Consider the following 24,549-nt stretch of genomic DNA (forward strand, 5'->3'; position numbering starts at 1 on the left):
CTTCTGAGGCATTTTTTCATAAGTAAATCTGATAAGGTATCATCTCTCTCTCCACCCCCCCAGTGCTGTCATGATTCTAAAGTATAATTAAAATATCTTATGTAAAACAATAGAGATGACTTAATACTGTGCTTTGTTTCCCAGCTAAGTGTTTATATTTTTTTATGCAGACTAGATGATCCCCTCAGAGAAACGAAGAGAATCTCCGAGAATGAGGGAGAAAGGGGAGAAGGGTGCCTTGCTGCACAGCCATGAAAACGGTGTGGTCTGTTGTTTTATTTCCCTTTTTGTAAACATTTTGTGTTCTGTAGTCAGTATTACTCAGTTCTGCGTTTATATCTATCGCCAGACTTGAGTTGCTACTTACACAAATCGGAGAGGTCATTGCCTGCTTAGAGCGGGATGCATATTTTCATTGAAATATGCAGCTTTCAGGCTAAGAGTTAAAAATATGTTTTAATTATTTGTTTATTTATTTGTATACTCCCCACACACACACACTTTCAGGGCAGCAACAATAAATAAAACTGAAGGGGAAAAATAAACACAATTCACAAAAATAGAATTGATAAAAAGCTCAACATCTATAAATCTTTTTAAATTGCCCATTCCATCACTTTAGTACTTTGCCATTATTGAACTTTGAAAGTCCTCAATCTCCACAGCACATACAGAAATTTGTCACCCCAGTAATCATTTTGGTAAAAAGCCCTCCGAAATAATCGGGCCTTGGAAACCTTTCAACAGCCAAGAGGAAAGAAATATGACGGCTAACATCAGGATAGCTGACGTCCCTTTCAAAGGGGAAAAGTCCAATTTCTGACCGGTCAGTCGGACTATTCATGATAACTGTTAGATCTCAGAGGATGCACAGGGGAGGAGGTCCTTGGGTTGCCAGCTCCAGGTTGGGAAATTCCTGGAGATTTGGGGGGTGGAGCCTGGGGAAGGTGGGCTTGAGAGGGCAGGACCTTGGTTGCGTACAATGCCATACAGTCCACCTTCCAAGACACCCATTTTCTCCACAGGAACAGAACTGGAGATCAGTTGTACTTGGGTCATTTCGTTGAAACAGAACTGCAGGAACTCATTAGCATAACTCATTAGCAAATGCCACACCCCTTGATCAGGCCAAAAGGGCCATAATTCGGGTGCTGCCAGATGGGGGAATGTTCCCCCACCTGGCAGTGGCCCGATCAGGGCCATTTTGCCCCCAATCCAGGCCAAAACAGGCCCAAAATGGCTCAAAATGGCCATTTTGGGCACGTTTTGGCCTGGATCAGGCCCAAAATGGCCCAGATTGGGTCAGTGCTGGGCAGCGGAGGGATCCCCCACCAGGTACCTACCCAATCCTGGCGGTTTTGGTCCTGATCCCAGCCGAAAAGGTTCCCTCACCTGGCACTGACCAGATCCTGGCAGTTCTGGCCCCAATCCTGGCAGAAAATGGCCCAAATGGCCGAAAGTGGCCATTTTGGGCCAAGATCAGGGCCAAAAAGGATTGGATCTGGTTGGAGCCAAGCAGGGGAACCCTCCCCTGCCCGGCACTGACCCAGTACAGGCTGTTTCAGCTCAGGTCCAGGCCCAAAAGGGCTCCAAAGTGCCAAAAATGGCCATTTGGGGCCTATTTGAGCCATAATTGGGGCCTAAGAAGCCGGTACCAGATCGGTGCTGGGCAGGGGAGGCCTCCCCTGCCCAGCACTGACCTGATCCGGGCCCCTTTGGCCCCCATCCTGGCCAAAACGAGCCCAAAACGGATGCATTGCGGCCTGGATCAGGGCTGAAACGGCTGGAACCGCGTCGGTGCCAGGCGACGGAGGCTTCCCCTGCCCAGCACCAACCCAATCCAGGCCGATATGGGCCCAAAGTGGCCATTTTAGACTTGTTTCGGACAGGATAAGGGCCAAAATGGCACCAACCAGATCCGGGTCGTTTCGGCCGTGATCCGGGCCGTTTCAACCCTTATCTAGGCTGAAACGGGTTCCAAATGGCCGGAAATGGCCATTTTAGGCCCATTGCGGCCCGGATCAGGGCTGAAATGGCCGGGATAAAGTTGGCCCCAATTGTGGCCATTTTGGCCCCAATTGAGGCCTAAACGGCCCAAAATGTTTTAAATCAGGTGGGCGGGGCCACCTGACTTGGGGAAACTACCGGAATGGCATTCCAGTGCATTCCCCCTCGAAATGAGCCTTGGTTGTACTCCCTACAGATCTCCAGTCAGCACGGGATGTTGGGGCCCCTATCCTCCAAATATGTGGGTCTCACCATGCCAAGGGCTTTGAAAGGAAAAACAAGGACCTTGAACTGAATTTAGAAGCAGATCAGTAGCTAGCATAGCTGTTTCAATCTTGTGCTGAATATAGGCAGTGAAACAGACACAGACCTAACTTGAGTCCGAAGTGTACCGAAGCCGTCCAGGGAACAAGGAAGAAAACGTCGTCCAGAAAGCTGAGTCCAAAGGTCAGAGCTGAGAGAGCAGGACCCAGAGAGCTGGGTCGCAGTAGAGCCGGGTGGGTCTTTGCCAAGGTGCTTCCGCAACGAGGGAAAGGGCGTCTCGGCTTAAAAGCAATCACCTCCAAGGCAGTGCTGCATCCTGCTAGCACTCAGGGTCGCTGTGCCGCAGTTTCAGTGCCTGCCCTGTATAACGAGATGCTGTCGCGCCCTACGCTGCCTCTCAGGCTCAGGGGAGCTGGGTGGGGGTGTTGCCCTGGTCTCCAGTGCTGGTGCAGGTGAGGGAACAGCTCCTGTCCCTGAGTCTGCCCTGGATTCCTCCGCCTGCTCTGGCAAGGGCTCCTGCTGTTCCACTCCCTGCTGGCCCTCCCCGTGCCTGACTCCTGAGGAGCTTGGAGTGCTCCGTCCCCTGCCGTCCTCCACGAAGTCTTCATCCTCCGAGGAATCAGAGCCCAGGACAAATCTCCATGTGATACGATCATATTAGCCCCGCCCTAGTAAGAAAACTGAGCTGCTTGCTAAAGCTTGTCTGCAAGAAATCAGGTAACTTAAAACAAACCTCGTGGCAACGTAAAAGAGAACAAAAGATGCAAGGTTGCTAGCCTCCAGATGTGGCCTGGAAATCGGGAATTACAATTGATCTCCAGTCTTCAGGGATCCATTCCCCTGGATAAAATGGCTGCTTTGGAGGGTGGGCTCACAGGCATTATAACTCACGGAGGTCCCTCCCCGAACCCCGTGTCCCCCCCCCCCAGCTCCCCAGATCTCCAGGAATTTCCCAGACTGGAGTTGCAACTCTATGAGAATGAAACCAAAGATAATAGGCACAGATGTTTGTTCTCACACATTTGGGTTGGGATCAGGGAGACACTCTAGCCAAAGGCATATTTTTTTGTTTGTTTCTGGCAAATACTTCAACTGAAAAAACTGTCTTACTGAATACTTTAAATGTGTATAAATTGAGCTAAATTTTCTTTAAACACGATGTTTATTTATTTGTTTGTTTGTTTGTTTGTTTATTCTATTTCTAGGCCGCCCTCCCCACAAGTGGGCTCAGAGTGGGTTATAACAGGACATACAATACATTTAAAACCAGAATAAAACCACACAAAATCGTACATTACAATAAACTACAGTTCTTAAGATGGTGGCCCACACCCTCCACCCCTGCCAATGATGCCCAGGGGGAAGGAAAGAGGGAGGAAGAGCCGTCTTGGTCACACTGCAACTCATGTGGGGGGCCGAGAGGGTTATACAGCCCCCCCCCAGCTGACAGGAGACCAGTAGGAGGCTCACTCGATGGATACAAGACCGGCCTCAACCATAAGCCTGGCAAAACATCGGTGTCTTACTGGCCAGCCAAAAGGATAAAAGATCCTGGCAGTTTCTAGGTTATGAAGTATAAATTTTGGTCTAAATAAATAATTATATATACACCCGCCCAATTGGATAGTAGACCGCCAACGAAGAGCAGGGTTGCAGAGGCCGGCAATGGCACACCACCTCTTGCCATGAAAACCCCACTAGGGGTCTCCATAAGTCAGTTATGACTTGAGGGCACTGTCCACCACCACGTACATATGACAGGTGCATTTTTAAGAGAAAGCGTGTAAAAGAGATGGAACTAAAATGGCAGAAGCCTCCGTGATAGGTTTACAGAAACTGTTTGGCCTGCCTCTTGTGCAAGAAGGTCTGCAGACTGCTGTGTATTTGGAAGCGTGACTTTGGCTGCAGCTTCTATAGCATGAGATTGAGAGTAGACCTTCTGCGTCCCTGTGGCCTTTGCAGCCAGCCTAACATATCAGGCACACAACTCAGTTTCTCTAGTTTGTAGCGTAATCCACAAGTTGATACGACTACAGACATAAAAGTAGGGAGCCCGGAAGGTCTTCTTAAGAAACCATTAAGAGTGGAAGGTTGCATTGCACATGTGGTTTCCCCTTCTTCAGATGTTTCCCCATCCTTCAGATGTCCCAGTGGGAATAAAGGAGCTCCTATAGACAAAAACTGTTGTGAACAGAACCAGTTTACATTAAGGGATGAGTCCGTCTCTCGACGTGGTTATGCTCATGCTATCTCTTGACTTGTTGTCCCAGCAAGAAATCTGTAGATAAATGTGGGGAATGTGTTGCCTGTACTAACCTACGTTGCCTGTGGGGTTTGGGAATTAGGTCTATCCCACGTTCTGTCTCTGGTCCTGCAAGAGCTGAGCCTGTTCTACAAAAGAGATATCAACGGGGTCGGAGTCTTATACGACCTGCTCAGGTCTCCATGGCTACAGGCTCTGCTAAAGGTAATATCTCCTCCACTGTGACCCAATGCATTTAGTAACGCTTCATCGTGCAGTGCTGGGAACAGATTTCTGTCTCTATCATCAAGAAGTTCTCGTTTTAAAGTACTTTGTACCGGGGAATTGTGACGATCGAAGGCTTTTGGTGTGAACAGAATTCATTTTTCCACTGATGATTTGATGTCTCCTGCTCTAGATTGGATGTGTAAATTAATTTTTGTGGGTGTTATATATGAAAATCTATCCTAGCTCAGGACATCCTGAAAAACTTAATACTGTCATAGAGATATGATTTTGATCATATGTACTCTAGTTAGACAAGTGTATTTGGGCGAACTTTGTATGATTTTTAATTCAATTCATTAGCAGGTTGTAGAAAAATACAGATGTTCTTTTATCTTTGACAGCCAATTAAAAGTAGTTGGAAAAAGAGTAGATAAATGATTTTTTAATTCCTAGAAAAGACGGATAATCTGTCTGTCTGTCTGTCTGCCTGTCTTAAATATCTTTTTAAGGATTTATGGAGTCTTATCTATGCAGATGCATAATAGCATTGTAAGTTGGCTTAGCCAAACATCACATGATTAAAAATATGAAGAATCAGCTAAATAAGACCTATCATATTTTTATATTATTGTCACATGTAAAAGATCTTAGAATGTCTTTTTAGATAGCAAATGTCATTTTCTATAAAAAGAGGTCATCAAGATAAGAAACTAGGGTTTTGACAAAGGAAATCTCACACAGAAGATTTTAGGTGAGAAATGTATGTCTCTCTGTGTTTATAACATTCCATACATTTCATAGTAAGCTAAGTATGATTTGATTTTAAATCATTCATAGTTTTGAGAAATGTTTAGAGATTTATTTTTTATTGCATGCCTATGTTCACCATTAATTAGAGTTATTTTAATATGCCTTTATATTCTATGACTGGGGAAGGCCATGGCAAAGCACCCCATAACAAAAGTCTGCCAAGAAAACGTCGTGATGCGACGTCCCCCCATGGGTCAGTAATGACTCGGTGCGTGCACAGGAGACTGCCTTTATCTTATATTCTAGTATCTTATTTAATTTAAAAGATTAGGGTCTTTAAAAGATTAGGGTCAACTAAAAGAATCTTCAAAACCACACAGGCGAACCGCATTTATGACCGTCTAGAACAGGCCCTCTTACGTGAAAGAATCCACACTACCTGCAGAGAACTTGCTGCCACAGACAAGGAGCTATTCTCCTTGCATATCAACACCAGCCATAAAATGAGAAGTCAGGATTGGGACAAGGTCGATAATCTCACCTACAGGAAGATGGAACAAGTTTTTACCAACCACACATCCAGACAGAAGCAGAAGTTTAACAAACTACAGGAAAAAAGACAGACAAGCCCAATGCTCGACAATGCACGCATTGTCATCAATCTGACAGACCGTCAACTCTCACCAGAAGAAACCTCCATCTTGGCAAAGGGAGGAAACTTTGCAGTCACCCCCACCAGAATTCCTGTGGAAGACATCATTGCAAATGTAGAAGCTGCCATTCGTCATCTACCTGAAGAGGAAGCTGAGGAAATAAGAGGAGAGACAGCCAGGATTCTACGAAAGGCAAAGCTTCCCACCAGCAATATAACACGCAAGGAGAGAAATGCCGTCAAGACCCTCAATGCAGATCCAGACATCATCATTCTACCAGCTGATAAAGGCAATGCTATAGTGATCATGAAAACAGAGGAATACAAAAAGAAGATTAAGGAACTCCTGGACCCCTCCACCTACAAAGAACTAAAACGAGATCCCACTTGCAAAATCACCAGGCTAACAAATGCGCTGATCAAGAATTCCTCACTACATCCCGACACGCACAGAAAACTATGCAAGACTGAAGCACAGCCACCTAGACTATATGGACTCTCCAAAATACATAAGGATTCAGTCCCACTCCGACCCATTGTGAGTTCCATTGGTTCACCAACATATGAATTAGCTAGACATCTGGCCGATCTCCTGCAGGACCACATCGGGAAAACCTCGTCTTACATCAAAGATTCAGCAGATTTCATCAACAAAATCAGTTCTCTGAAACTCAATCCACAAGACATACTTGTCAGTTTTGATGTTGTATCCCTGTTTACCAGTAAAACAGTAAAAGACACTATTGCACTTATTAATCAGATTTTCCCAGAGGATGTAACAGCCTTATTCCACCATTGTCTGACAACCAGTTACTTCCAATGGGACAACGAATTCTATGAACAGATGGATGGGGTGGCCATGGGGAGCCCACTCAGCCCAGTTATAGCAAACTTCTACATGGAACATTTTGAAAAAACAGCTCTAGAATCAGCACCCCACAAACCTAGTGTATGGTTCCGGTTTGTGGATGATACATTTATCATTTGGAGCCATGGGGAGGAAGAATTGATGGGGTTTTTGAATCATCTCAACAACATCCACCGGAACATACAATTCACAATGGAGAAAGAAATCGAGGGAAAACTCCCATTCCTGGATACCTTGGTCATCCGCAAAGCAAACTTTCAGTTAGGTCACAAGGTCTACAGGAAACCAACTCACACTGATCGGTACTTACACAAAAACTCCAATCACCACCCCCAACAGAAAAGAGGCATAATGAAAACATTAGTGGATCATGCAAGACGGATATGTGAGCCGCACTTTCTCAATGAGGAAATTAATCATCTAAACCACGCACTTCAGGCAAATGGCTACTCCAGAAATGAAATCCGAAGAGCAATCAAACCCAGGATGAATCAAACAACCAAGGAAAAACAGTCTTCTACAGGAAAAGTGTTTTTGCCATATATCAAAGGAATTACTGATCAGATGGGAAAGCTTATGAAAAAGCATAACCTTCAAGCAGTATTCAGACCCACCCGAAAAATACAACAGATGCTACGATCAGCAAAAGACAGTAGAGACCCCCTCACCTCTGCAGGAGTATACCGTATACCCTGCAGCTGTGGACAAGTTTACATCGGGACCACAAAGCGTAGCATCCAGACAAGAATAAAAGAACATGAAAGACACTGCAGACTTGGACAACCTGAAAAATCAGCAGTGGCTGAACATAGCCTAACTCAAACAGGGCACAGTATCTTATTCCAGGACACCAAAATACTGGACAACACTTCCAACTACTTTGTCAGACTGCACAGGGAAGCCATTGAAATTCACAAGCATAAGCAAAACTTCAACAGGAAAGAAGAAACCTTAAGAATGAACAGAGCATGGTTTCCAGTTCTGAAAAACACCAGGCTAACAAAACATTCTATCCCCGACAATAGCCCTGCAGAGAAGATTAGCACATCAAGTACCAATCCATATGCAAAAGAACCTCCTCAGGATACAGTGAAGCCTCCCGCCATTAGCATTCCACACCCTGGGAAACTCTTACAGGATGACTCAACTCAACCCCACCCCTCCTGAGTAGATACAAATGACCTACATCTTTTCCACACTGTGACACTGAGAGATCTCTGTCTTTTGGTGCTACACCTCTGAAGATGCCAGCCACAGCTGCTGGCGAAACGTCAGGAACTACAATGCCAAGACCACGGCAATACAGCCCGGAAAACCCACAGCAGCCAGATTAGGGTTTATTTCAATAAAGAACAAAGGTTTAAACTCTCTTTGTACCTCTGATGAGGAAGAGTTAATCAAAAAGAACCCACATAAATAATTTGTACAGAGAAGCAGTTTCTCTAAAGAGAGATCTTTGTTTTCAGACCTTTTCTGAAACTCTGTCTCTGTCCAGAATTTGGGAAATAAATTTCCATACTGGACAGGTCAGAAGCTCTAACGAGGTGTACAGATAAGTCAGTCTGTTGCAAACTTGCTTGCTATTTGCTCACCACCCTCCCCTCCTCCCGCCCAGTTCCAAATCATTCATGGACAAATGAAATTGCACCAGTGCAAAAACCAGTCCTTCTGGGACTTTACTGCTCACTTCCCCCCATTTCTTCCTATTCTCTGCTTCCTGCCATTTAATTAATTTTAATTCCTAAGAGATCCTCCTGTCCTCTTATCCCATGACTGCTAAGTTTTCTCAGGAATCTTTGGTGAGGTACCTTGTCAAAAGCATTTGAGAAATCAATACAGGGAAGGAAAACAAGCGTGGAATGGGATGAAGATGAGCAAAAGCGATTACAGTTTTTAAGTGGATAGCTGTGTTGGTAATACGGCACCTTAGAAACCAGCAAGATTTTCAGAGTATAAGCTCATATCCTGAAAATCTTGTTGGTCTCTAAGGTGCCACTGGACTCAAATCCTACAGTTTAAAAGCAATTATATGTAGGTCAATCTTTGCAGTGATCCTTTCATGCTATTACTTCAGGGGAAAGCAAATTCCCGGCAATTCCCATGTGACATAGTATGTGGTACTTCTTGTGCTAGAAGGGCTAGCCGTTTTTCAGGTCATTGTATTTATTGGGTTCCACTGTGGTGTTACAACAGCAAATGTTTGATAGCTGTGTTACATGGTATGCATGTGTGTGTGTGTGTGTGTGTGTGTGTGTGCAAATGACATGCACAGTACAACTCCAGCACAGATCTGTTTGTGCTTTCCCAGTGTTGTAATTAACTATATAAAAAAGAATCTTCGAATATATTAGATATACTGTAGCTTTAATTGCTTTAGTTAGTTGGTCACGGTTAGAAATTTGTTTGTCAGTTACGCTTCTCCGTGACTGTCTCTATTTTGGGTGGCATGGGTGTAAGGCAGAGCGCATGTTTGTGAAAGTGGGTTTAAGTCAGGGCACATGCCTGACTTAAACAGCAAATCCACATGGAAGAAAATGGAGTTGCATCCTGGCCCAATCAAGGTGGGGGGAGAAGGTGCGTACTCCTGCATGAATCATGCATCCTATCTGACACTTGGTTGAGGCAGTGATGGATTTCTCTTATACTTCTGCTCGTAGGTGTATGAATGCCTTCATCAGTACATCAAAAGGAGACCAGTTCCACTGACACCGCAGGCGCGCTCACTGACTCAGGAGGTGAGACGGATATACTAGATGGAGGCTGGACCTCTGTAACAGTAGGAATAACCCAGAAGTTCATCGAAGCCTGGCATGGCCTGGGCGGCTCCCCTTTATAACGCTCGCTGGCAGACCTGACGGGGGACTGTGCAGCCCAGTTCCTCCGGCCAGGCTCCACCCAGGGCCTGATCAGCCCGCTTCCAATTGGCTTCCCGGGCAATTCAAACCGATTGGCTCCCTTGTGGACAAGTGGGGCCTCCGAGGGCCTCCCGGCACGGTGCTGCAGCCCACAAACCGAGCCCGCAGTGAGTCTGTGGCCAAGGCTTTCTGTGGGTTTTTAATAAAGAAATCTCTGGGAGGAGTGGCCTAATGCTAAGATGGCCACCACTGGTACGGTGCTGACCCCAGTGTGAGCTTGGTTGGCATCCTGTTATTACAGCAAAATTGAAAACTCCCCTTCTTGGAGAATGTGTCATGTCTTGCTTTCGTAGAACGGCATACGCCTGCTGCCAGTGTTTCTAAAAATGAACACACAACAAGGATACACTAGTATAGTATATTTATTATTACAGTTAAAGAAGACCAGCACGGAATGTCCAAAAGGTGTTCCTTTGGGTAGAACATAAACAATTACAAAACATAAAACAGTTTATACATAAATTACAATATAAAATCCCCAATAATGAATATTTAAAAAACAGTTGCATTACATACTGTTTGCTTACAAATTTTGCAAGCTGCTGCAAAGAAACTAGCGCAGGGAACAGTAATTCCTGGGTTGACGCCTAGAAGAAATTTACGAGTAAGTTCTGTATCAGAACAACCCATGAGCCTACCTGAGAGAGGAAAGATAAACCGCACCTGTATTTTCATGGGAGGCAGGAGCAAGGGAAAGGGTGGGGGCCACAGACAAGGAGCCCACAGATGTTACAAGAGCAAGACCACCCTAAGCAACAGAAGCAAGTGCTGTGGAGGCAGACCTGACTCCTGACGGAAGAATGGGAGCTAGAAATTGGTCCCACCTCTACTGTGCACCCCATCCTTTTCTTCAAACGTTTCTGAGAGAGGCGAGGTCTTGGCCTACTCTAGTTGGGCTGGTGCAGTTGCAGGGCCTTCTTGCGCCAGAGCGAAGGATAAGTCACCCAGTGGCAAGGCCATCCGATCCAAACCCTGTCCCATTTCATTAGCATGACAGTAAGGGGTGGGCCATGCACTTCACAAGGGCTCCAAATTGGCTCACATTTGCTCTCTGCTCCTAAGGGGGACTGATAGAAAATGATTATTGCAGGATGCCAAAGAACAGATTCTAGAAGTCAATGAGCAGATTTTCAATGTTTGGGCCGTTGCCAGCATGTGAAAACAGGTTTACTTATGTAAGGGATCAGGAAGGCAGACTAGCTTGGGGCTCCTTCCAAGCTCGTTGGAAATAGTTTATTGTGCTTTCGGATTTTAAATACTATTGTCATGGTTTCTGAACATAGTTGAACTCCAAGAAAAGAGCGCAGAAGCATTTAACTTTTCTTTCTTCCTGTATCAGTTATCAAATGTTTGTGGGTGTATTTTACTATTTAATGTTTTGGCAGTTTACAGTACTTTGTAAAGAAAGTGCTAAAGAACATCATATCCTCTTTCTCAAGGCTCAGCGAGTCTTCCTTGTTCGTCCTTAGGTCGCGGAGTTGTTGCGTGGAGTCCATCCATCTGCAGAGGTTAGAGAGTTGAGGCGACTTCTACGTGGCCCCCACTTGAAGGCAAGTACTGAAGTCCCAGAAGTTGTTTGGCATGGAGGATTTGCTGCAATTATTCTGCACTCAGCATCAGGACGGAGCAGATGACTGAGAAGACATTCGGGGCCAAGCTAGAAGTGACGGATGTCACTTGAATGGCAAGTGAACAGACTCACGTGTGTGTATTCCTCCCTGTTCACTTGTGCTCCACTTGCACTCCACTCGATCACGTAGGAATACATGTGAGTCTGTTCACTTGCCATTCAAGTGTCATCCGTCACTTCTAGCTTGGCCCGTAGTCCAAAAGAGGCAACTGGTACTTGCAAGCCCTTCCTTCCTATCATGCCATCCCATCATGCCAACCGGCCACTGATTGTGTCATGTTTGAATGTGCCCATTTGTCCATGCCAGTATTAAGTGTATGTTCCAGAATTGCCTTGGTGTACCTGGTCCAGAGTTGCCTTGGTGTACCTGGTCTTATGTCGTAACTGATAAGTACATTCCTTAACTTGCAATAACCACTTTCATTTTCTCAGTCTCACAGCATAGCCGGCAGCTGCGGACAATCTTATTGATATTGTTTAGAATGACCTTGAGCGTCTGAAGTGTTGCATTACTCGGTATCTTGTCTGTCTAGTGTGTGAACTTCAGAAATGTTTCCCAGACTGATTCTGTACTCGTGATCTAGGGGGGAGGAGGTTGGTTGATTATATTGTCCTGTAATAGCCTGAAGCTTTATTCCTTTCAATGAGAAGTTACCAGGCTCCTCTGCCTTTTACTTCATGTACTCCTATGGACCTGTGTATATGTACAAGATTGAGTTCCTGAATAAAGATCATTTAGCCAAGGACATGTGTCATGCTGAAGTGATCCAGGGATCTATCTGCCATAACCTGACATCCGTGGTCTGGCATTGTTTCATTGCCATGAAAGAACGAATAAAAGAGAGATGGGCTGTTTCCACGCGACTTACTGGCCTCCGGAGCATTGCACAAAACACGCAGAAGGCAGCGTCTTCTCATGTGAAATCGTGCCAAGAAGACGTGATGTCATACAAAACTCCCAGATGATAGTATCTTCCTGGCGCCATTTTGCGCGAGAAGATGCTATCTTCCGCGTGTTTTGTGCAACGCTCCAGAGGCCGGTAAGTCGTGTGGAAACGGCCATGTTGTTGTTGAAACCTTGAAAAGACAAGAGTTATCTGCCCCAAATATCTCTAACAGATGCACCCCAAGATTAGAAGAATGCACTTTGTGTTGACTGAAACAGAAAGGGGTGAGTTAAACACACTGCATCTGCGGCTTTTCTTCTTTCCCCGGGACACAGAAGCTCACATGTAAGCCATATTCTCCTTCTTCTGTTTACTGTGGCAATGAAAATCCGCTCCAGCCATTTTGCGCAGGGTCGCCAGGCCCCCGGACCTTAAAATCAGGGGAAGGGGGAGTTCCTGGCAGAGTGGGCACGGCTTCTCCTCTTTCGCAAATGCTCTCTAGGTGATGTCACTTCCAGTTTCAGCTAGAAACAACGGAGGCTTAGCAGGGCCAATTCTTTAGGAACCAGCTCAAAACATAAGAATTGGTCCCTCTGAGCCCTGGTGGAGCCTGTGGCTCACACACACCTACCATTTCACCATGCGCTCCGGCTGGCCTGTCCACATCTTTTCCCCCATGCCAGCCAGGTGAGCAGTGGCAGGGGCGCCCCCAGCAGTGCAGGTGGGGGCTGGCATCCCTAATGTTGCTTTGGATTCTTTTGTGTGGTGGAGAAGAAGCCTAGAGAAGGAAGTGGGTCAAACAAATAATATGGCCTGTGTAAGGCCACTTTAAAGAGAATATTTTTTTTAGACTTTAGGCTATCTTCTCCTTGACATACTTATTTTCTAGGAATTTTTTAAAAATGTGTAGGAACATTCAAACGTGCAGTCTCCCTTCAGCATCATATCCAGACATGGCACGGTTTCAGTGTTACGTACTTTTTAAAAACATTTGAGTTAGCTGGAAGTTGCCGTCAGCTTGCCTTTTCTTTTAAGCCTCAAGTGTAGCAAGCAGGAAGATGCTGTGGCCCAGTTTTTATTTTTATTGAGTGCCTTGGTATCTGAAGATGCTATGAAGACTCATTCCTTACTGCAGAAAATCAAATGAAGATCATCCCAAGGATAGACCCTACCTGTGCCTGTCGCAAAAAGGTTATTTTCTTTAGCACCTCACCATCATATCTCATATGGGACATATGTCATCATATGGCGGGGGGGGGGGGCACGGCTTCTCCTCTTTCGCACATGCACTCCAGGTGTTGTCACTTCTGGTTTAAACTGGAAACAGCAGGGGCTCAGCAGGGCCAATTCTTTAGGAATCAGTTCAAAACATAAGAATTGACCCCTCTGAGACCTGGATCTGGAAGACCCCGTTTCAAATCCCTTCTCACGGAAGCCCACCCATTCATTTTCTGTTGGATCTGTGACCTTTCTCACAGGAATGGTGCCAAGATGAATGAGATTGATAAGGCCCCTTTGACTAACACTGGTATATCAGCTTTCTGCTAGAAGATGCACAGCAAAAAAGGGAAACGGGAGCCCCCGTCTGTCCATAGGGATTCCTCGTTCCATATCTTACCCAGCAGTCACGTTCACAGACGATCTAATGCTTCCATTTTCCCCGCAGGCCCTACTATCGGCTCACGACACTGTGGCTCAGAAGGACTATGAGCCCATTCTTCCACCTCTGCCGGATAACATCCCTGAAAACGAAGAGCCGATGAGGATTGTCTGCCTTGTGAAAAACAAGCAACCTCTCGTAAGGCTCCATTTTAAGATTAAACTCGCGCAACCAGTTGCAGTCAGGGCTTTTTTTCAGGGGGAACGTGGTGGAATGGAGTTCCGGAACCGCTTGAAAACAGTCACATGGCTGGTGGCCCCACCCCCTGATCTCCAGACAGAGGGGAGTTGAGATGGCCCTCCGGGTCGCTCAGCACCGCTCCAGGGCAATCTCAACTCCCCTCTGTCTGGAGATCAGGGGGCGGGGCCACCAGCCATGTGACCATTTTCTCTGAGGGCAACCCACTGAGTTCCACCACCTCTTTTCCCAGAAAAAAAGCCCTGGTTGCAGTGATACGTTTCCCCCAAGTTCTAAAAACATGCCTTACAAAATTTGAGTCGCATCACCCTTTGACTGTTGTTTATTTTGCTAAATTAATGTTTGGTTTTTAAATAAATGTTTAAAAGCTATGACATGATTTGTGGCTAAAGGTTTAGTCTCAAAGGCATTTCTTGTATATGATCTAGGCAGACATTCAGTAATCACACAGGATTGCTTTTAGTTTTAGAGATCATATTTTATTCGTTTTTAAGAATTTGGTGGCCCGACCAGGCCAGCTGGCCAGCTGCTGTGTGAAAGAGTATGAAACAGTGTGCCAGGCTGGATGGACCTCTGGCTCTACTGATGGCCTTATGATGTTCTGAGCTTGAGAGATACAGTTTTTCTACATCTTTGACATTTTTATCCTGTCCTTCTGCCACGGAGGGTTCCTTGGTGGTACATGGTTCACTCCTCCTTTCAAGATATTTTAAAAATGATTCTGTTAGAAATAGAGCTACGGGGGATTGTGCAGCTTTCACAGTAATGAGATCCAGTTGTATGGTGGCTGCTATTGTGTGTTAAGAAACATGATGGCTCTTTAGGGTGCCCAACCATTGGCTCTAAAGCCGAGCGAGGGGGCAGCAGCTTGCAGAAAAATGGAATATCCACAGAAGGGAAACCCCGGCCCAGATGGCCTAGGGATGCCCAATCTCATCAGACTGCAGAAGTGGGTGGGCCTTGGATGAGAGGCAGGTGTCCCGGTTTACCTGGTGGGGGCAGAGTATCCCCCACTCCCACTCTCTTCCCCCCCCACCACCACTCACCTGGCTGGCGAAGGGGAAGATGGGGGAACAGGCCTCCTGGGGGCACTCCTGGGGGGGCACGCCAGGGTCACTCCCGGAAGAGACGTCATCTCGCAAGGGCCAGGCGTGCTTCCATGCTTTGCAGCGGGCTGATTTCGGCCTCAAATGGGCTGATGCTGAAGAAGGTGAGTACCAGGCCTTCCCTCTCCTGCCAAGAGGGCAAGGGGACCTGGCAACCCTAATGGGCGACCACCAAGGGAGTCCAGAGTCACTCTGCAGAGGCAGCCAATGGCAAACCACCTCTGCTCGTCTCTTGTCTTGAAAACCCCACCAGGGGTCGCCATCAGTTGGCCGTGACATGACGACATGTTACAAAGACATAGGAGGGAGATCTACCGAGGGCTCCATCCTTAATGTTTCTACCTTATCTACTAATTTCTGACAGCTTACTAAATCTACACTTTAAAGGAATTAAATGGAAATGAAAAAAAAAGATACTAATTATTCAAAAAAATTTCCTAGGGCGCCACCATCAAACGCCATGAGCTAACGGGAGATATTACAGTGGCAAGAGTCATCCACGGCGGGTTGGCAGATAGAAGCGGTAAGATTAATTTTAAACGCACAAAAGGGAGGGGATAGTGAGTTAGGTGCATTTTATGGGGAAAAAAAGGAAAAGAAAAAGTGCACCCAATGGGATTCAGTGCATTTTGCAAACCTCCTTCAGAGTAAATTGGGGAAAGATCCAAATGTCGCTCTTTTCAAGGGACCCTATTCAAGATAATGGCTTGCACCCCACCGACTGTTTCCAGTGCTAAAGGAGAAGCAGGGAGGGGGGACTGGTTTCCACTGATGCTCCTTTCCCACTGCCAACCACCGCTCTGCCCACGGTTGTGTTCATAAGGGTCTGCTCCACAGGCTGCTGTGGGAGGGGGAGGCAGGCAAGTCCTCTTCTGTAATGGCCCCTCTGCTTGCGGGGTTGGATCCAGACCACGTTTTCCAGTGGCAGAACTTTCCTGCCTCTGCAGCCCCTGGAGCTCCACGCAATTCTGCACCTGTGGGACAGGAGGCCCAGAGGAGTGGCCGGGCAGGGGGAGAGCCTGCAGCAGGAAGGGAGAACCCGCAGGAGTGGCCAGTTCAGTCTGGATCCAGCCAAGGGATCTCCTAGGATGCAAGGCGGTGTTGTTCTTTGTTTGCTGTTACGCCTGAGAAATACCACTACATCCTGGTTAACTCACTAGAATCCCAGTTCAGTCTGTAAATGTTTTTAAGCTGTGTGTGTAAAAGAACACATTTCTTTTAAGTGATCTGACTGTATGGCCATAAGGCCCCAAATTTACTCTCATTGTCATAGGCAGAACCACAGGTCTGAATAGGGTTGCCAGGTCCCCCAACCCCCCAGGCCAGAAGTTGGAGGCCCGGCACCTACCTTTTGGTGTTCCTCTTGCACACGCGCACTCCCAGCCTGCACAATGACATCACTTCCTGGAAGGGCTGTCATTGTGCAGGACACATTCCACCTTTGGAGCACCCCCACGCTCTGCAGGGTTGGCCAAATCTGACCTGGTTCAGCTGGATTCAGGCCCGAATCGGGCCGCTGCAGAGTGTGGGAGCACTGCTGTGCTTCACAGCAGCTGGATTCAAGCCTGACTCAGCCCGAATTCAGCCACATTCAGCTGGGTTTAGGTTCAAATTGGGCCACTGTGGAACGTGGGAGTGCTGTTGCGCTCTGCAGTGGCCCAATTTGGCCAGATTCAGGCCTGAGTTGGGCCACTGCCGTGTGCGGGAGCATGCCCCAGGAGGCGTAGTTCCCCCTACACTGGCTAGGTAAGCAGGGGCAGGAAGTGGAGGGTGGGAGCGGGGGATCCTCCGCCCCCAGTGGAGACTGGCGACCCTACATCGGAAATGAATGCAGGGTCTGGAAGGCAATGCTGGCACAGGCAGCTTTCAGACCCATGAGACCAAGGACTTCCCTTTTCACAAGGCCAGTAGCACTCAGGTAGGAGAGCAAGACTATGCTGGGCAGGGGATGAAGGGGTTTCTGTGTTTTTTCTGCTCCATGTGGAGTATTCTGTGCATGTGGAGCAGTAAAAACGGGGGGGGGGACTCCCCCTGTGCTATTTTGACATGCAGAAATGGCTTGAGGGGGGAGGGATGAGTCCTCGTCCCGTCCCCCCCACAGAGGCTCGCCTTTTTTAAAAAAAAATAGCCATTTACTTTTTAACTGCTGTATGGTGCAGAAACCTGAGTTGGGGAACTCAGACCCAACTCTTTAAAAAAATTGGGGGCAAGAATCCTGGCATCTTCTTGGAAGTTCTGCGTGTCTTTCCCTACCTCTTCTTGGATGAAGCATTCACTCACCGTTGGCCTGTTTTATTGCAGGGTTGTTGTATGCTGGAGACAAACTTGTAGAGGTGAATGGCGTTCCAGTGGAAGGACTAGAGCCTGAGCAAGTAATCCACATTCTGGTATGATAATACAAAGATTTAAAGAGTACTCAATGACAACCCATCATCTGTTCAAATAAACCTAGAAACACACCACGAAAACCACACTTTGCAAAGTAGATCTTGTACGGGAAGCCTGGGCACTTGCTCCCACCGGTTCGTGACTTCAGGTTTTGTCTGCATAAGTGGGAATTGCTGTACATTGTGCATCACACACTGCATTTGTTTAGGGTCTGAGGCTCATCCCCCAGACTTGCTGGGAGGAGGGAACAGGAGGCAGCTGGGAGACAGGTTCCCAGACACCCCAACAGGCACCCAGGGCCAGAGCCCACGGCACCAGAGGGAGGGAAAGAAGCACCCAAGCTTCAGAGGGTTAGACGGGGCAGGTGGAAACTGGCTAGCCCCACCCTCCGGTGGGAGGCTAAGAGCCCAGGCAGCGAGAGTGGGGGCAGCCAGGAGGAGATCAAACCAGAGGGAGAAAGCCCAGGAAGCAGGGACAGCCAGCTAGCAGCAAGACAGCCAGCAACCTTACCTGCAGTAGAGGAAGGGCAGCACAGGGCCACATCCCAGCCTGCAGGCAGGCTAGAAGCAATCAGCCAGAACCAGATGGGGCTGAAAGCAAAGCAGCCACAGGTGGGGCTGCCTGAGGCCCTTAGTAGAGAGAGCTTGGCAGCCAGCCAAGAGAGCACAGCTGTAGCTGCCCAGATCAGCCGGGACAAGGTCAGGTTGAAGGGACCTGCAAGTGGACTGAGAGGGTGTGAGGGTGAGGTATACCCCCCTCCTTCTACAGAGCAGGATCCCGCATATTTCTTAAAGGTCCTGTAAGGCAGGCCGGCGACTCACAGGGTGGCGCCCTTGGCAGAACCTGACAGCATTGACTGACTGTTCAAACGCTTCTTTTTTTCCTATGTGATTACTGTTGGAAGAGGAGGATTTAAGGCTATCCTTTTCCTCAGTCTTAAGGGGGGGGGACAAACCAAAGAATTAGAAAGATAGAGAAGTCAGGGCACTCTGTTTACTGTTTACTGCTCTGACTGTCCTTTGATATGTCAGGATTTCCTCCTCCTGACTTTCTCCTCTCTTCCTGGCATTGTTCCAGGCAATACCTTTTCTCTTTCTCCTCCCTCCATATTGGCAGCATGGATGCAGGCCTTGCCCTGCCATCCATGTCCATCCTTAGAATAGATAAGTAGTTAGGATCTGTTTCTCCTCCTTTCCTATCAGAATATGGAATTACTGCAATAAAGAACTCTCATTTCTTTTCTAATTATCAAGCAAGTGTATGCTTTTGTTATTTTCATTCCTGCACACACAGCAGCCAGCAGAACCAGCTCACAACCACCTATAATCATGCTTCCTATACCAAACAACAGGCCCTGCCAACGGCCCAAACATGAAATCCTTTAATTAGGTTTTTGGGGCCTAAATAATGATTTATTTATCCATTTCTTTGCTTTGACTGGCAATACCATGTCTTTACCCGCTCCCTTTGTTCATAATCTGCCGTGGTTGCTTATAGGATCAGCTTGAGGTTGTTCACATCACATTATGCGTGATGATCCACCTCTTTTCTTCTTGGAATTTGTAGCGCTTTCAGACCTAAGTGTATCTCACTGTCTTGGCGCATGTGAATAGTACTGTGGTAATAATCTTTTCAGGTGCCGCCGTTGAGGCTAGGGAACTCCTCTGCCCCGTCAGAGGCGGGCAAAGGAGGCGGTGGGGATGCAGGCACCCCGGCCAGGCACTCCGCCAGGCACTCCATTCACCCGAGGAGTTCCTCGGCCCCGACACCAGCGGGTGAAGGAGGCGGCAGGGATGCAGGCATAAGCCTGCAAGTCCCCAAGGGGCACTCTGTTCACCTGCCGATGTCGGGACCGAGGAACTCCTCAGCCCCAACACTGGTGAGCAAAGGAGGCAGCGGGGATGCTCCCTGCCAGGTGCTCCATTCGCCTGCTGATGTCAGGGCCGAGGAACTCCTCAGCCACGACACCAGCGGGCGAAAGTAGCAGGGGGATGCAGGTGTAAGCCTGCAAGTCTCCACCAGGCACTCTGCTGGGTGTTCCCTTCACCTGCCGTTGTCGGGGCCAAGGAACTCCTCAGCCCTGACACCAGTGGGCAAAAGTGGCTGTGGAAATGCAGGCGTATGCCTGCAAGTCCCTGCCGGGCTCTCCATTCGCCTGTCAGTGTCGGGGCCAAGGAGTTCCTCGGCCCCAACACCAGCGGGCAACGGAGGCGGCAGGGATGCAGGCATAAGCCTGCACCACCTCAGCAGAGCAAAGGTAAGTGGGGGGGGTTGGTGGGACTGGGGGTTTGGGGTTTTTTTAAAGGGTCCTGCTGCTTGCAAGTGGCAGGACAGGGCCCTTTAATCTATCAGCTGGCAGGCGGCAGAGGGGAATCCTCCCCTGCCGCCTGCCAGCTGATAGGGAGGGGGGCTAAGTAGGGGAGTTGAGAGCGGGAGTGGGTGGGGTTGCTGGGAGAAAACTCAGCTCCCTGAATCACTTTGGAATGCTCTGAATCTTTACAGAGCATTCCAAAGTGATTAAAATACCCGAATCCGAAGTGGCTTGCTGCTTCGGGTTTTGGGTCTTTCCAAATGTTTTTCCCGAAGCAGGAAATCCTAATATTTTCAGCGTGCGCACTCCTATTAGAGACATTGAGCGGACTTGTTACTATGAAGTTTAATTGCCCTGATCCTGTTTGCCTGCCAAAGGTTTTACTTATTGGACTTAAGACATCATCTTCCATAAAAAAATTATTTAAAAATTATTTGTAAAATCTGTATGTCATCTCTATATTTCTACATTTGCTGCTAAAAACCTGTCTTGCTAGACACATTACTCTTTTGATGTATTACTTTTTCAGGTTTGTCTGGAAAACAGTTTTCTTACCAATAAGGAGAACAGTTTCCCTGCTCTTGTCAGACTCTTTATGTGGGTCGCGCTCCACGTTACTTCTTTTACGAGTTCGCCATGGAGCCAACCCGTGCTTCGTGCAGCAGCCGCACAGCAGCTCCAGGGAATGGCCTCTATTAAAAAAGGAGAGCGCAAACGGGCTTGGAAAGCTGCCACTGGAGGAGGGAGGGCTCCTGCCTTTCTCCCAAGCTCTCCGCCCCCCCCACCCTGCAGAAACAGTGTGGAGGGGAGATCTTTCCCCATTTCTGTTGCTCCGTGTGGAGGTGTTGTGTGCACAGGCGGCAGCAAAAATGGAAAAACTCTCCCCCCCCACCAAAAACTCTCCCCCCCCACCAAAAACTCTTCCTCCCCCAGGAGCAACTTTCCAAGCCCATTGGAGCTCTCCTGTTTTTATAGAAGCCTTTCCCTGGAACCGCAGAGCATCTGTAACGAGCTTTTGCCGTGTCTGAAACTAAGCTTCTGCTAGTCAAGAGAAAGATGAATCTCTCGCCTGGAAAGCTTACAGCAATTAATTCTCAGACCTGTCAAACAGATAAGTTCTTTGAACCAGCTGTTTATCAGTACATTTATTTATACACGCTTCAATATTGCTTTGCAACTCTTTATCAAACACAGACACCTGTCTAGAGTTTATTTCACTTTATTGAAAATACACCCTAGTTTTTAAGTGAAGCAAGTAATCAAAATATAAATGGCTATTAATATAAATCCTATAAAAACAGAACACAGAAAGGCAATAAGAAATAAGTTTGCTAACATTTCTTAATAAATCCCAAGTTTAACATACTCAAAGTTTCTATGAAATGGATAGGAACAAATAAGTTCTCACCTAAATTCTCACAAGAGATTTCTTCCATCAGAGCCCTGCCATTCTATCTGTGTTTGCAATTATATACCTCATCATATGCAAATATTTAAGGTCTATTCACATGATAGCACAAACAAACAACGATTGGTTTGACGCTTCACTGAATATTCATAATTTCTTATAGTACAACCTTCCAATTAGTAAAAAATTACGCCATACTCAGATCTGCAAAACAAAACTACAAATCTCTAAGAAGTGTCAGGAAAAGTTAAGTTGAGCGATTACCATTGGTTGAATCTCTGATAGAGGAACATTAATCTCGATAGAGTCCACTATTTTAATTAACTGTCAAAGGATGAAAGCACACCTGTTGAATTACCTAACACATAGAAAAAAATACACAGACAGTTCATGCAAAGTTTAAAAGTTCACCTAACGAATACAAGAGCTTGGCCTAGTATTATTCAGTATTGATTACTGTCATGTGCTTTTAATCTATATCGGTATAACACATCGGCTGGCTCCATGGCAAATCTGTAAAAGAAGCAACCCTGAATGTCATGTAATTCCTCTCTTCCCTCCCCCACAAAGCTAAAAGAGGCCGGAGTTGACAGAAAGCTGGTGGATTGTGGAACTACGAAATGAGGCCCTCATAGGAGCCTTTTTCTCGTCATGACTGGGCCGCAGGGGTAGGAGCAGGAGTTCCACACTGTCTTTTCCCTCAAGGGGCCTGTGGGCCCACTATTTGTTCCATTTGCAAAATTTATGGACGACCACATTAATAAAAAAGGTTTGCAAAGGAAGCCAGTGCCGGCTCCGTAGGGCAGTTTGAGGAGGAGGAGGCAGCGTGAAGGAGAAAGCAACGGCTGCTTCTGCCCACGTGCCCCGGTTGCTAGGAGAAAAAGAGGTTTGGCTGAGAGCCAAGCTACAAGTGACGCCTGACACAGGTTGGACACTTGTCAGCATCCCTCAAGTTTTGATGGGAAATGTAGGCGTCCGGTTCTTGGAGAGCCAAGCTGTAAAGCCAGGACGCCTACATTTCCCATCAAAACTGGAGGGAAGCTGACAAGTGTCCAACCTGTGTCAGGCGTCACTTGTAGCTTGGCTCTGAGGCACAAAATCCCCATTGAATGCCTGATTCAAAATCTTGGTCATCCACTACAAACATGGGGGCATCGTAACGTGTAAAGAGGCTCATTTTTAAGCATACAAGAGCCAGAGTCCTCACGAAGGCCTGAATTTACTCTGCGTATATCAGTCTATTAAAGGGCATTACATTGGCCTTATTAATCTTACTTTCACCAACAAATATTTGGGAAAGTCTGGAGGCTATCATCACTGGCGATTAAAATTTCAGTTTGTGATGATCACTGGATTCTTTTCTTTTTCTAACTTCTTTTAGGCCCTGTCGCAGGGAACAATTATGTTCAAGCTGATTCCTGTTTCAGATCGACCAGTCAGTAACCAAACAACAGTAAGACGCGTTCATTTCTTCAGACCGTAATCCGATAACATTCAGCAGTAAGAGCAACCGCTGCTGTCAGTTCAGCTAATGGCAATTTCTAATGAAACAATATTGGCAGTGCAGATCTTTGAGAAAATAAATACACGCGGCAGAGAGCTATGGGGGCGAACAAAGCATAGAATAGCAATATTGAGTGCCAGTTTGGAGTAATGGTTAAGAGCATGGGACTCTAATCTGGAGAGCCAGGTTTGATTCCCCACTCCTCCACTTGAAGCCAGCTGGGTGACCTTGGGTCAGTCACAGCTTCTAGGAGCTCTCTCAGCCCCACCCACCTCACACAGTGTTTTGTTATGGGGGTAATAATGACATACTTTGTAAACCGCTCTGAGTGGGCATTAAGTTGTCCTGAAGAGCGGTATATAAATAAAATGTTGTTGTTATTATTCTAACAGCGGCTTCTAACCTGTGTCCAGTTCAGCAGGTGACAGCAAAACAACTCCAGGATAGAACACCCTCCTTTGATCCTTTTCTGTTTGGGGTCTGACCTGGCTTTGGGGCAGGCGGTCCCTCCTGCCTCTTCTGTCCGTGGAGCTCTGCTGGTGGAAGAAGAGGACCAGTTTAGAGTCATCCTCTTCCACACTGCATCATTCCACCCACCTGCATTGCCCAAAGTTTCCAAATTTTGGATGGAACCACTGCCAAGTGAGGGGAAAGCAGGGGAAATCTGCAATCCTTGTCTGAGCAGATCACACCCAATGTCCACATGAACACCTGCCCCCCCCCCCCAGCCGGGCCTGCTTGTGTAACAGACAGCATTCCTGAGAAGCCCTTGGAAGTCCTAGACTTTAATCTCCTGCCTTGCCACCTGATTTTTTTCCCTCCGGAAGGGCACAACTCTGTTTCCGAGTACTGCGGGTGGCAGTGGGTGCTACCACCACTGGCTCCCCCCTGTAATAATTCCTCTCAGCCTCTCTCAGCAGAGCCTGGGGTCCACAAGATTTGACCTAGGCAGGCAAGTTGCTGTGCGGTCAAAACATTGACCGAGGATCCATTTTCCTGTCTCCTTCACTTTGTAATTCCCCACTGCCGAAAGCGCCCCTCCCCAGATGCAGGGCTTTTTTTCAGCAGGAACGCAGTGGAACGGAGTTCCGGAACCTCTTGAAAATGGTCACATGGCCGGTGGCCCCGCCCCCTGATCTCCAGGCAGAGGGGAGTTGAGAGGAGTTAGCTGTGTTAGTCTGTAGCTGCAAAACAGTCAAAAGTCCAGTAGCACTTTTAAGACTAACCAATTGAGGCATAAGCTTTCGAGAACCACAGCTCTCTTCGTCAGATGCTTATGCCTCAATAAAGTTGGTTGGTCTTAAAGGTCTAACTGGACTTTTGACTATTCAGAAGAAAATGGCTGCTTTTGTGGGGTGACTCTGGGGCATTACACCCTGTCGAGCCCCCTCCTCTCCCCAAACTCCACCCGCCACATCTCCAGGACTTTGCCCACCCTCCCTCCCCCTGTAAGGAGCCGTCTTCTCTCTCCTCGGCACGACGCCCTCCCACCCCACCACTTCCATGCTGCTAGCAAAATGAGAGCCTGTCG

At 47.3% G+C, this 24,549-nt stretch overlaps 1 protein-coding gene across 1 annotated transcript in view; it reads left to right on the forward strand.

Annotated features, from left to right (window-relative positions):
• The first annotated feature begins 211 nt into the window (after window positions 1–211).
• MPP4 (MAGUK p55 scaffold protein 4) overlaps window positions 212–24,549 on the forward strand; it is a 63,012-nt gene continuing 38,674 nt past the window's right edge. Inside the window, exons 1-9 of the mRNA XM_054970144.1 lie at window positions 212–260; window positions 2,673–2,723; window positions 4,617–4,738; window positions 9,669–9,746; window positions 11,396–11,476; window positions 14,110–14,241; window positions 15,849–15,930; window positions 17,709–17,794; window positions 22,896–22,967. Coding sequence (XP_054826119.1) covers window positions 212–260; window positions 2,673–2,723; window positions 4,617–4,738; window positions 9,669–9,746; window positions 11,396–11,476; window positions 14,110–14,241; window positions 15,849–15,930; window positions 17,709–17,794; window positions 22,896–22,967 — 753 coding nt within the window. The remainder of the gene's footprint in view (window positions 261–2,672; window positions 2,724–4,616; window positions 4,739–9,668; window positions 9,747–11,395; window positions 11,477–14,109; window positions 14,242–15,848; window positions 15,931–17,708; window positions 17,795–22,895; window positions 22,968–24,549) is intronic.

The sequence above is a fragment of the Eublepharis macularius genome, chromosome 2 (genome assembly GCF_028583425.1).
Source record: "Eublepharis macularius isolate TG4126 chromosome 2, MPM_Emac_v1.0, whole genome shotgun sequence".
NCBI classification, from domain to species: domain Eukaryota; kingdom Metazoa; phylum Chordata; class Lepidosauria; order Squamata; family Eublepharidae; genus Eublepharis; species Eublepharis macularius.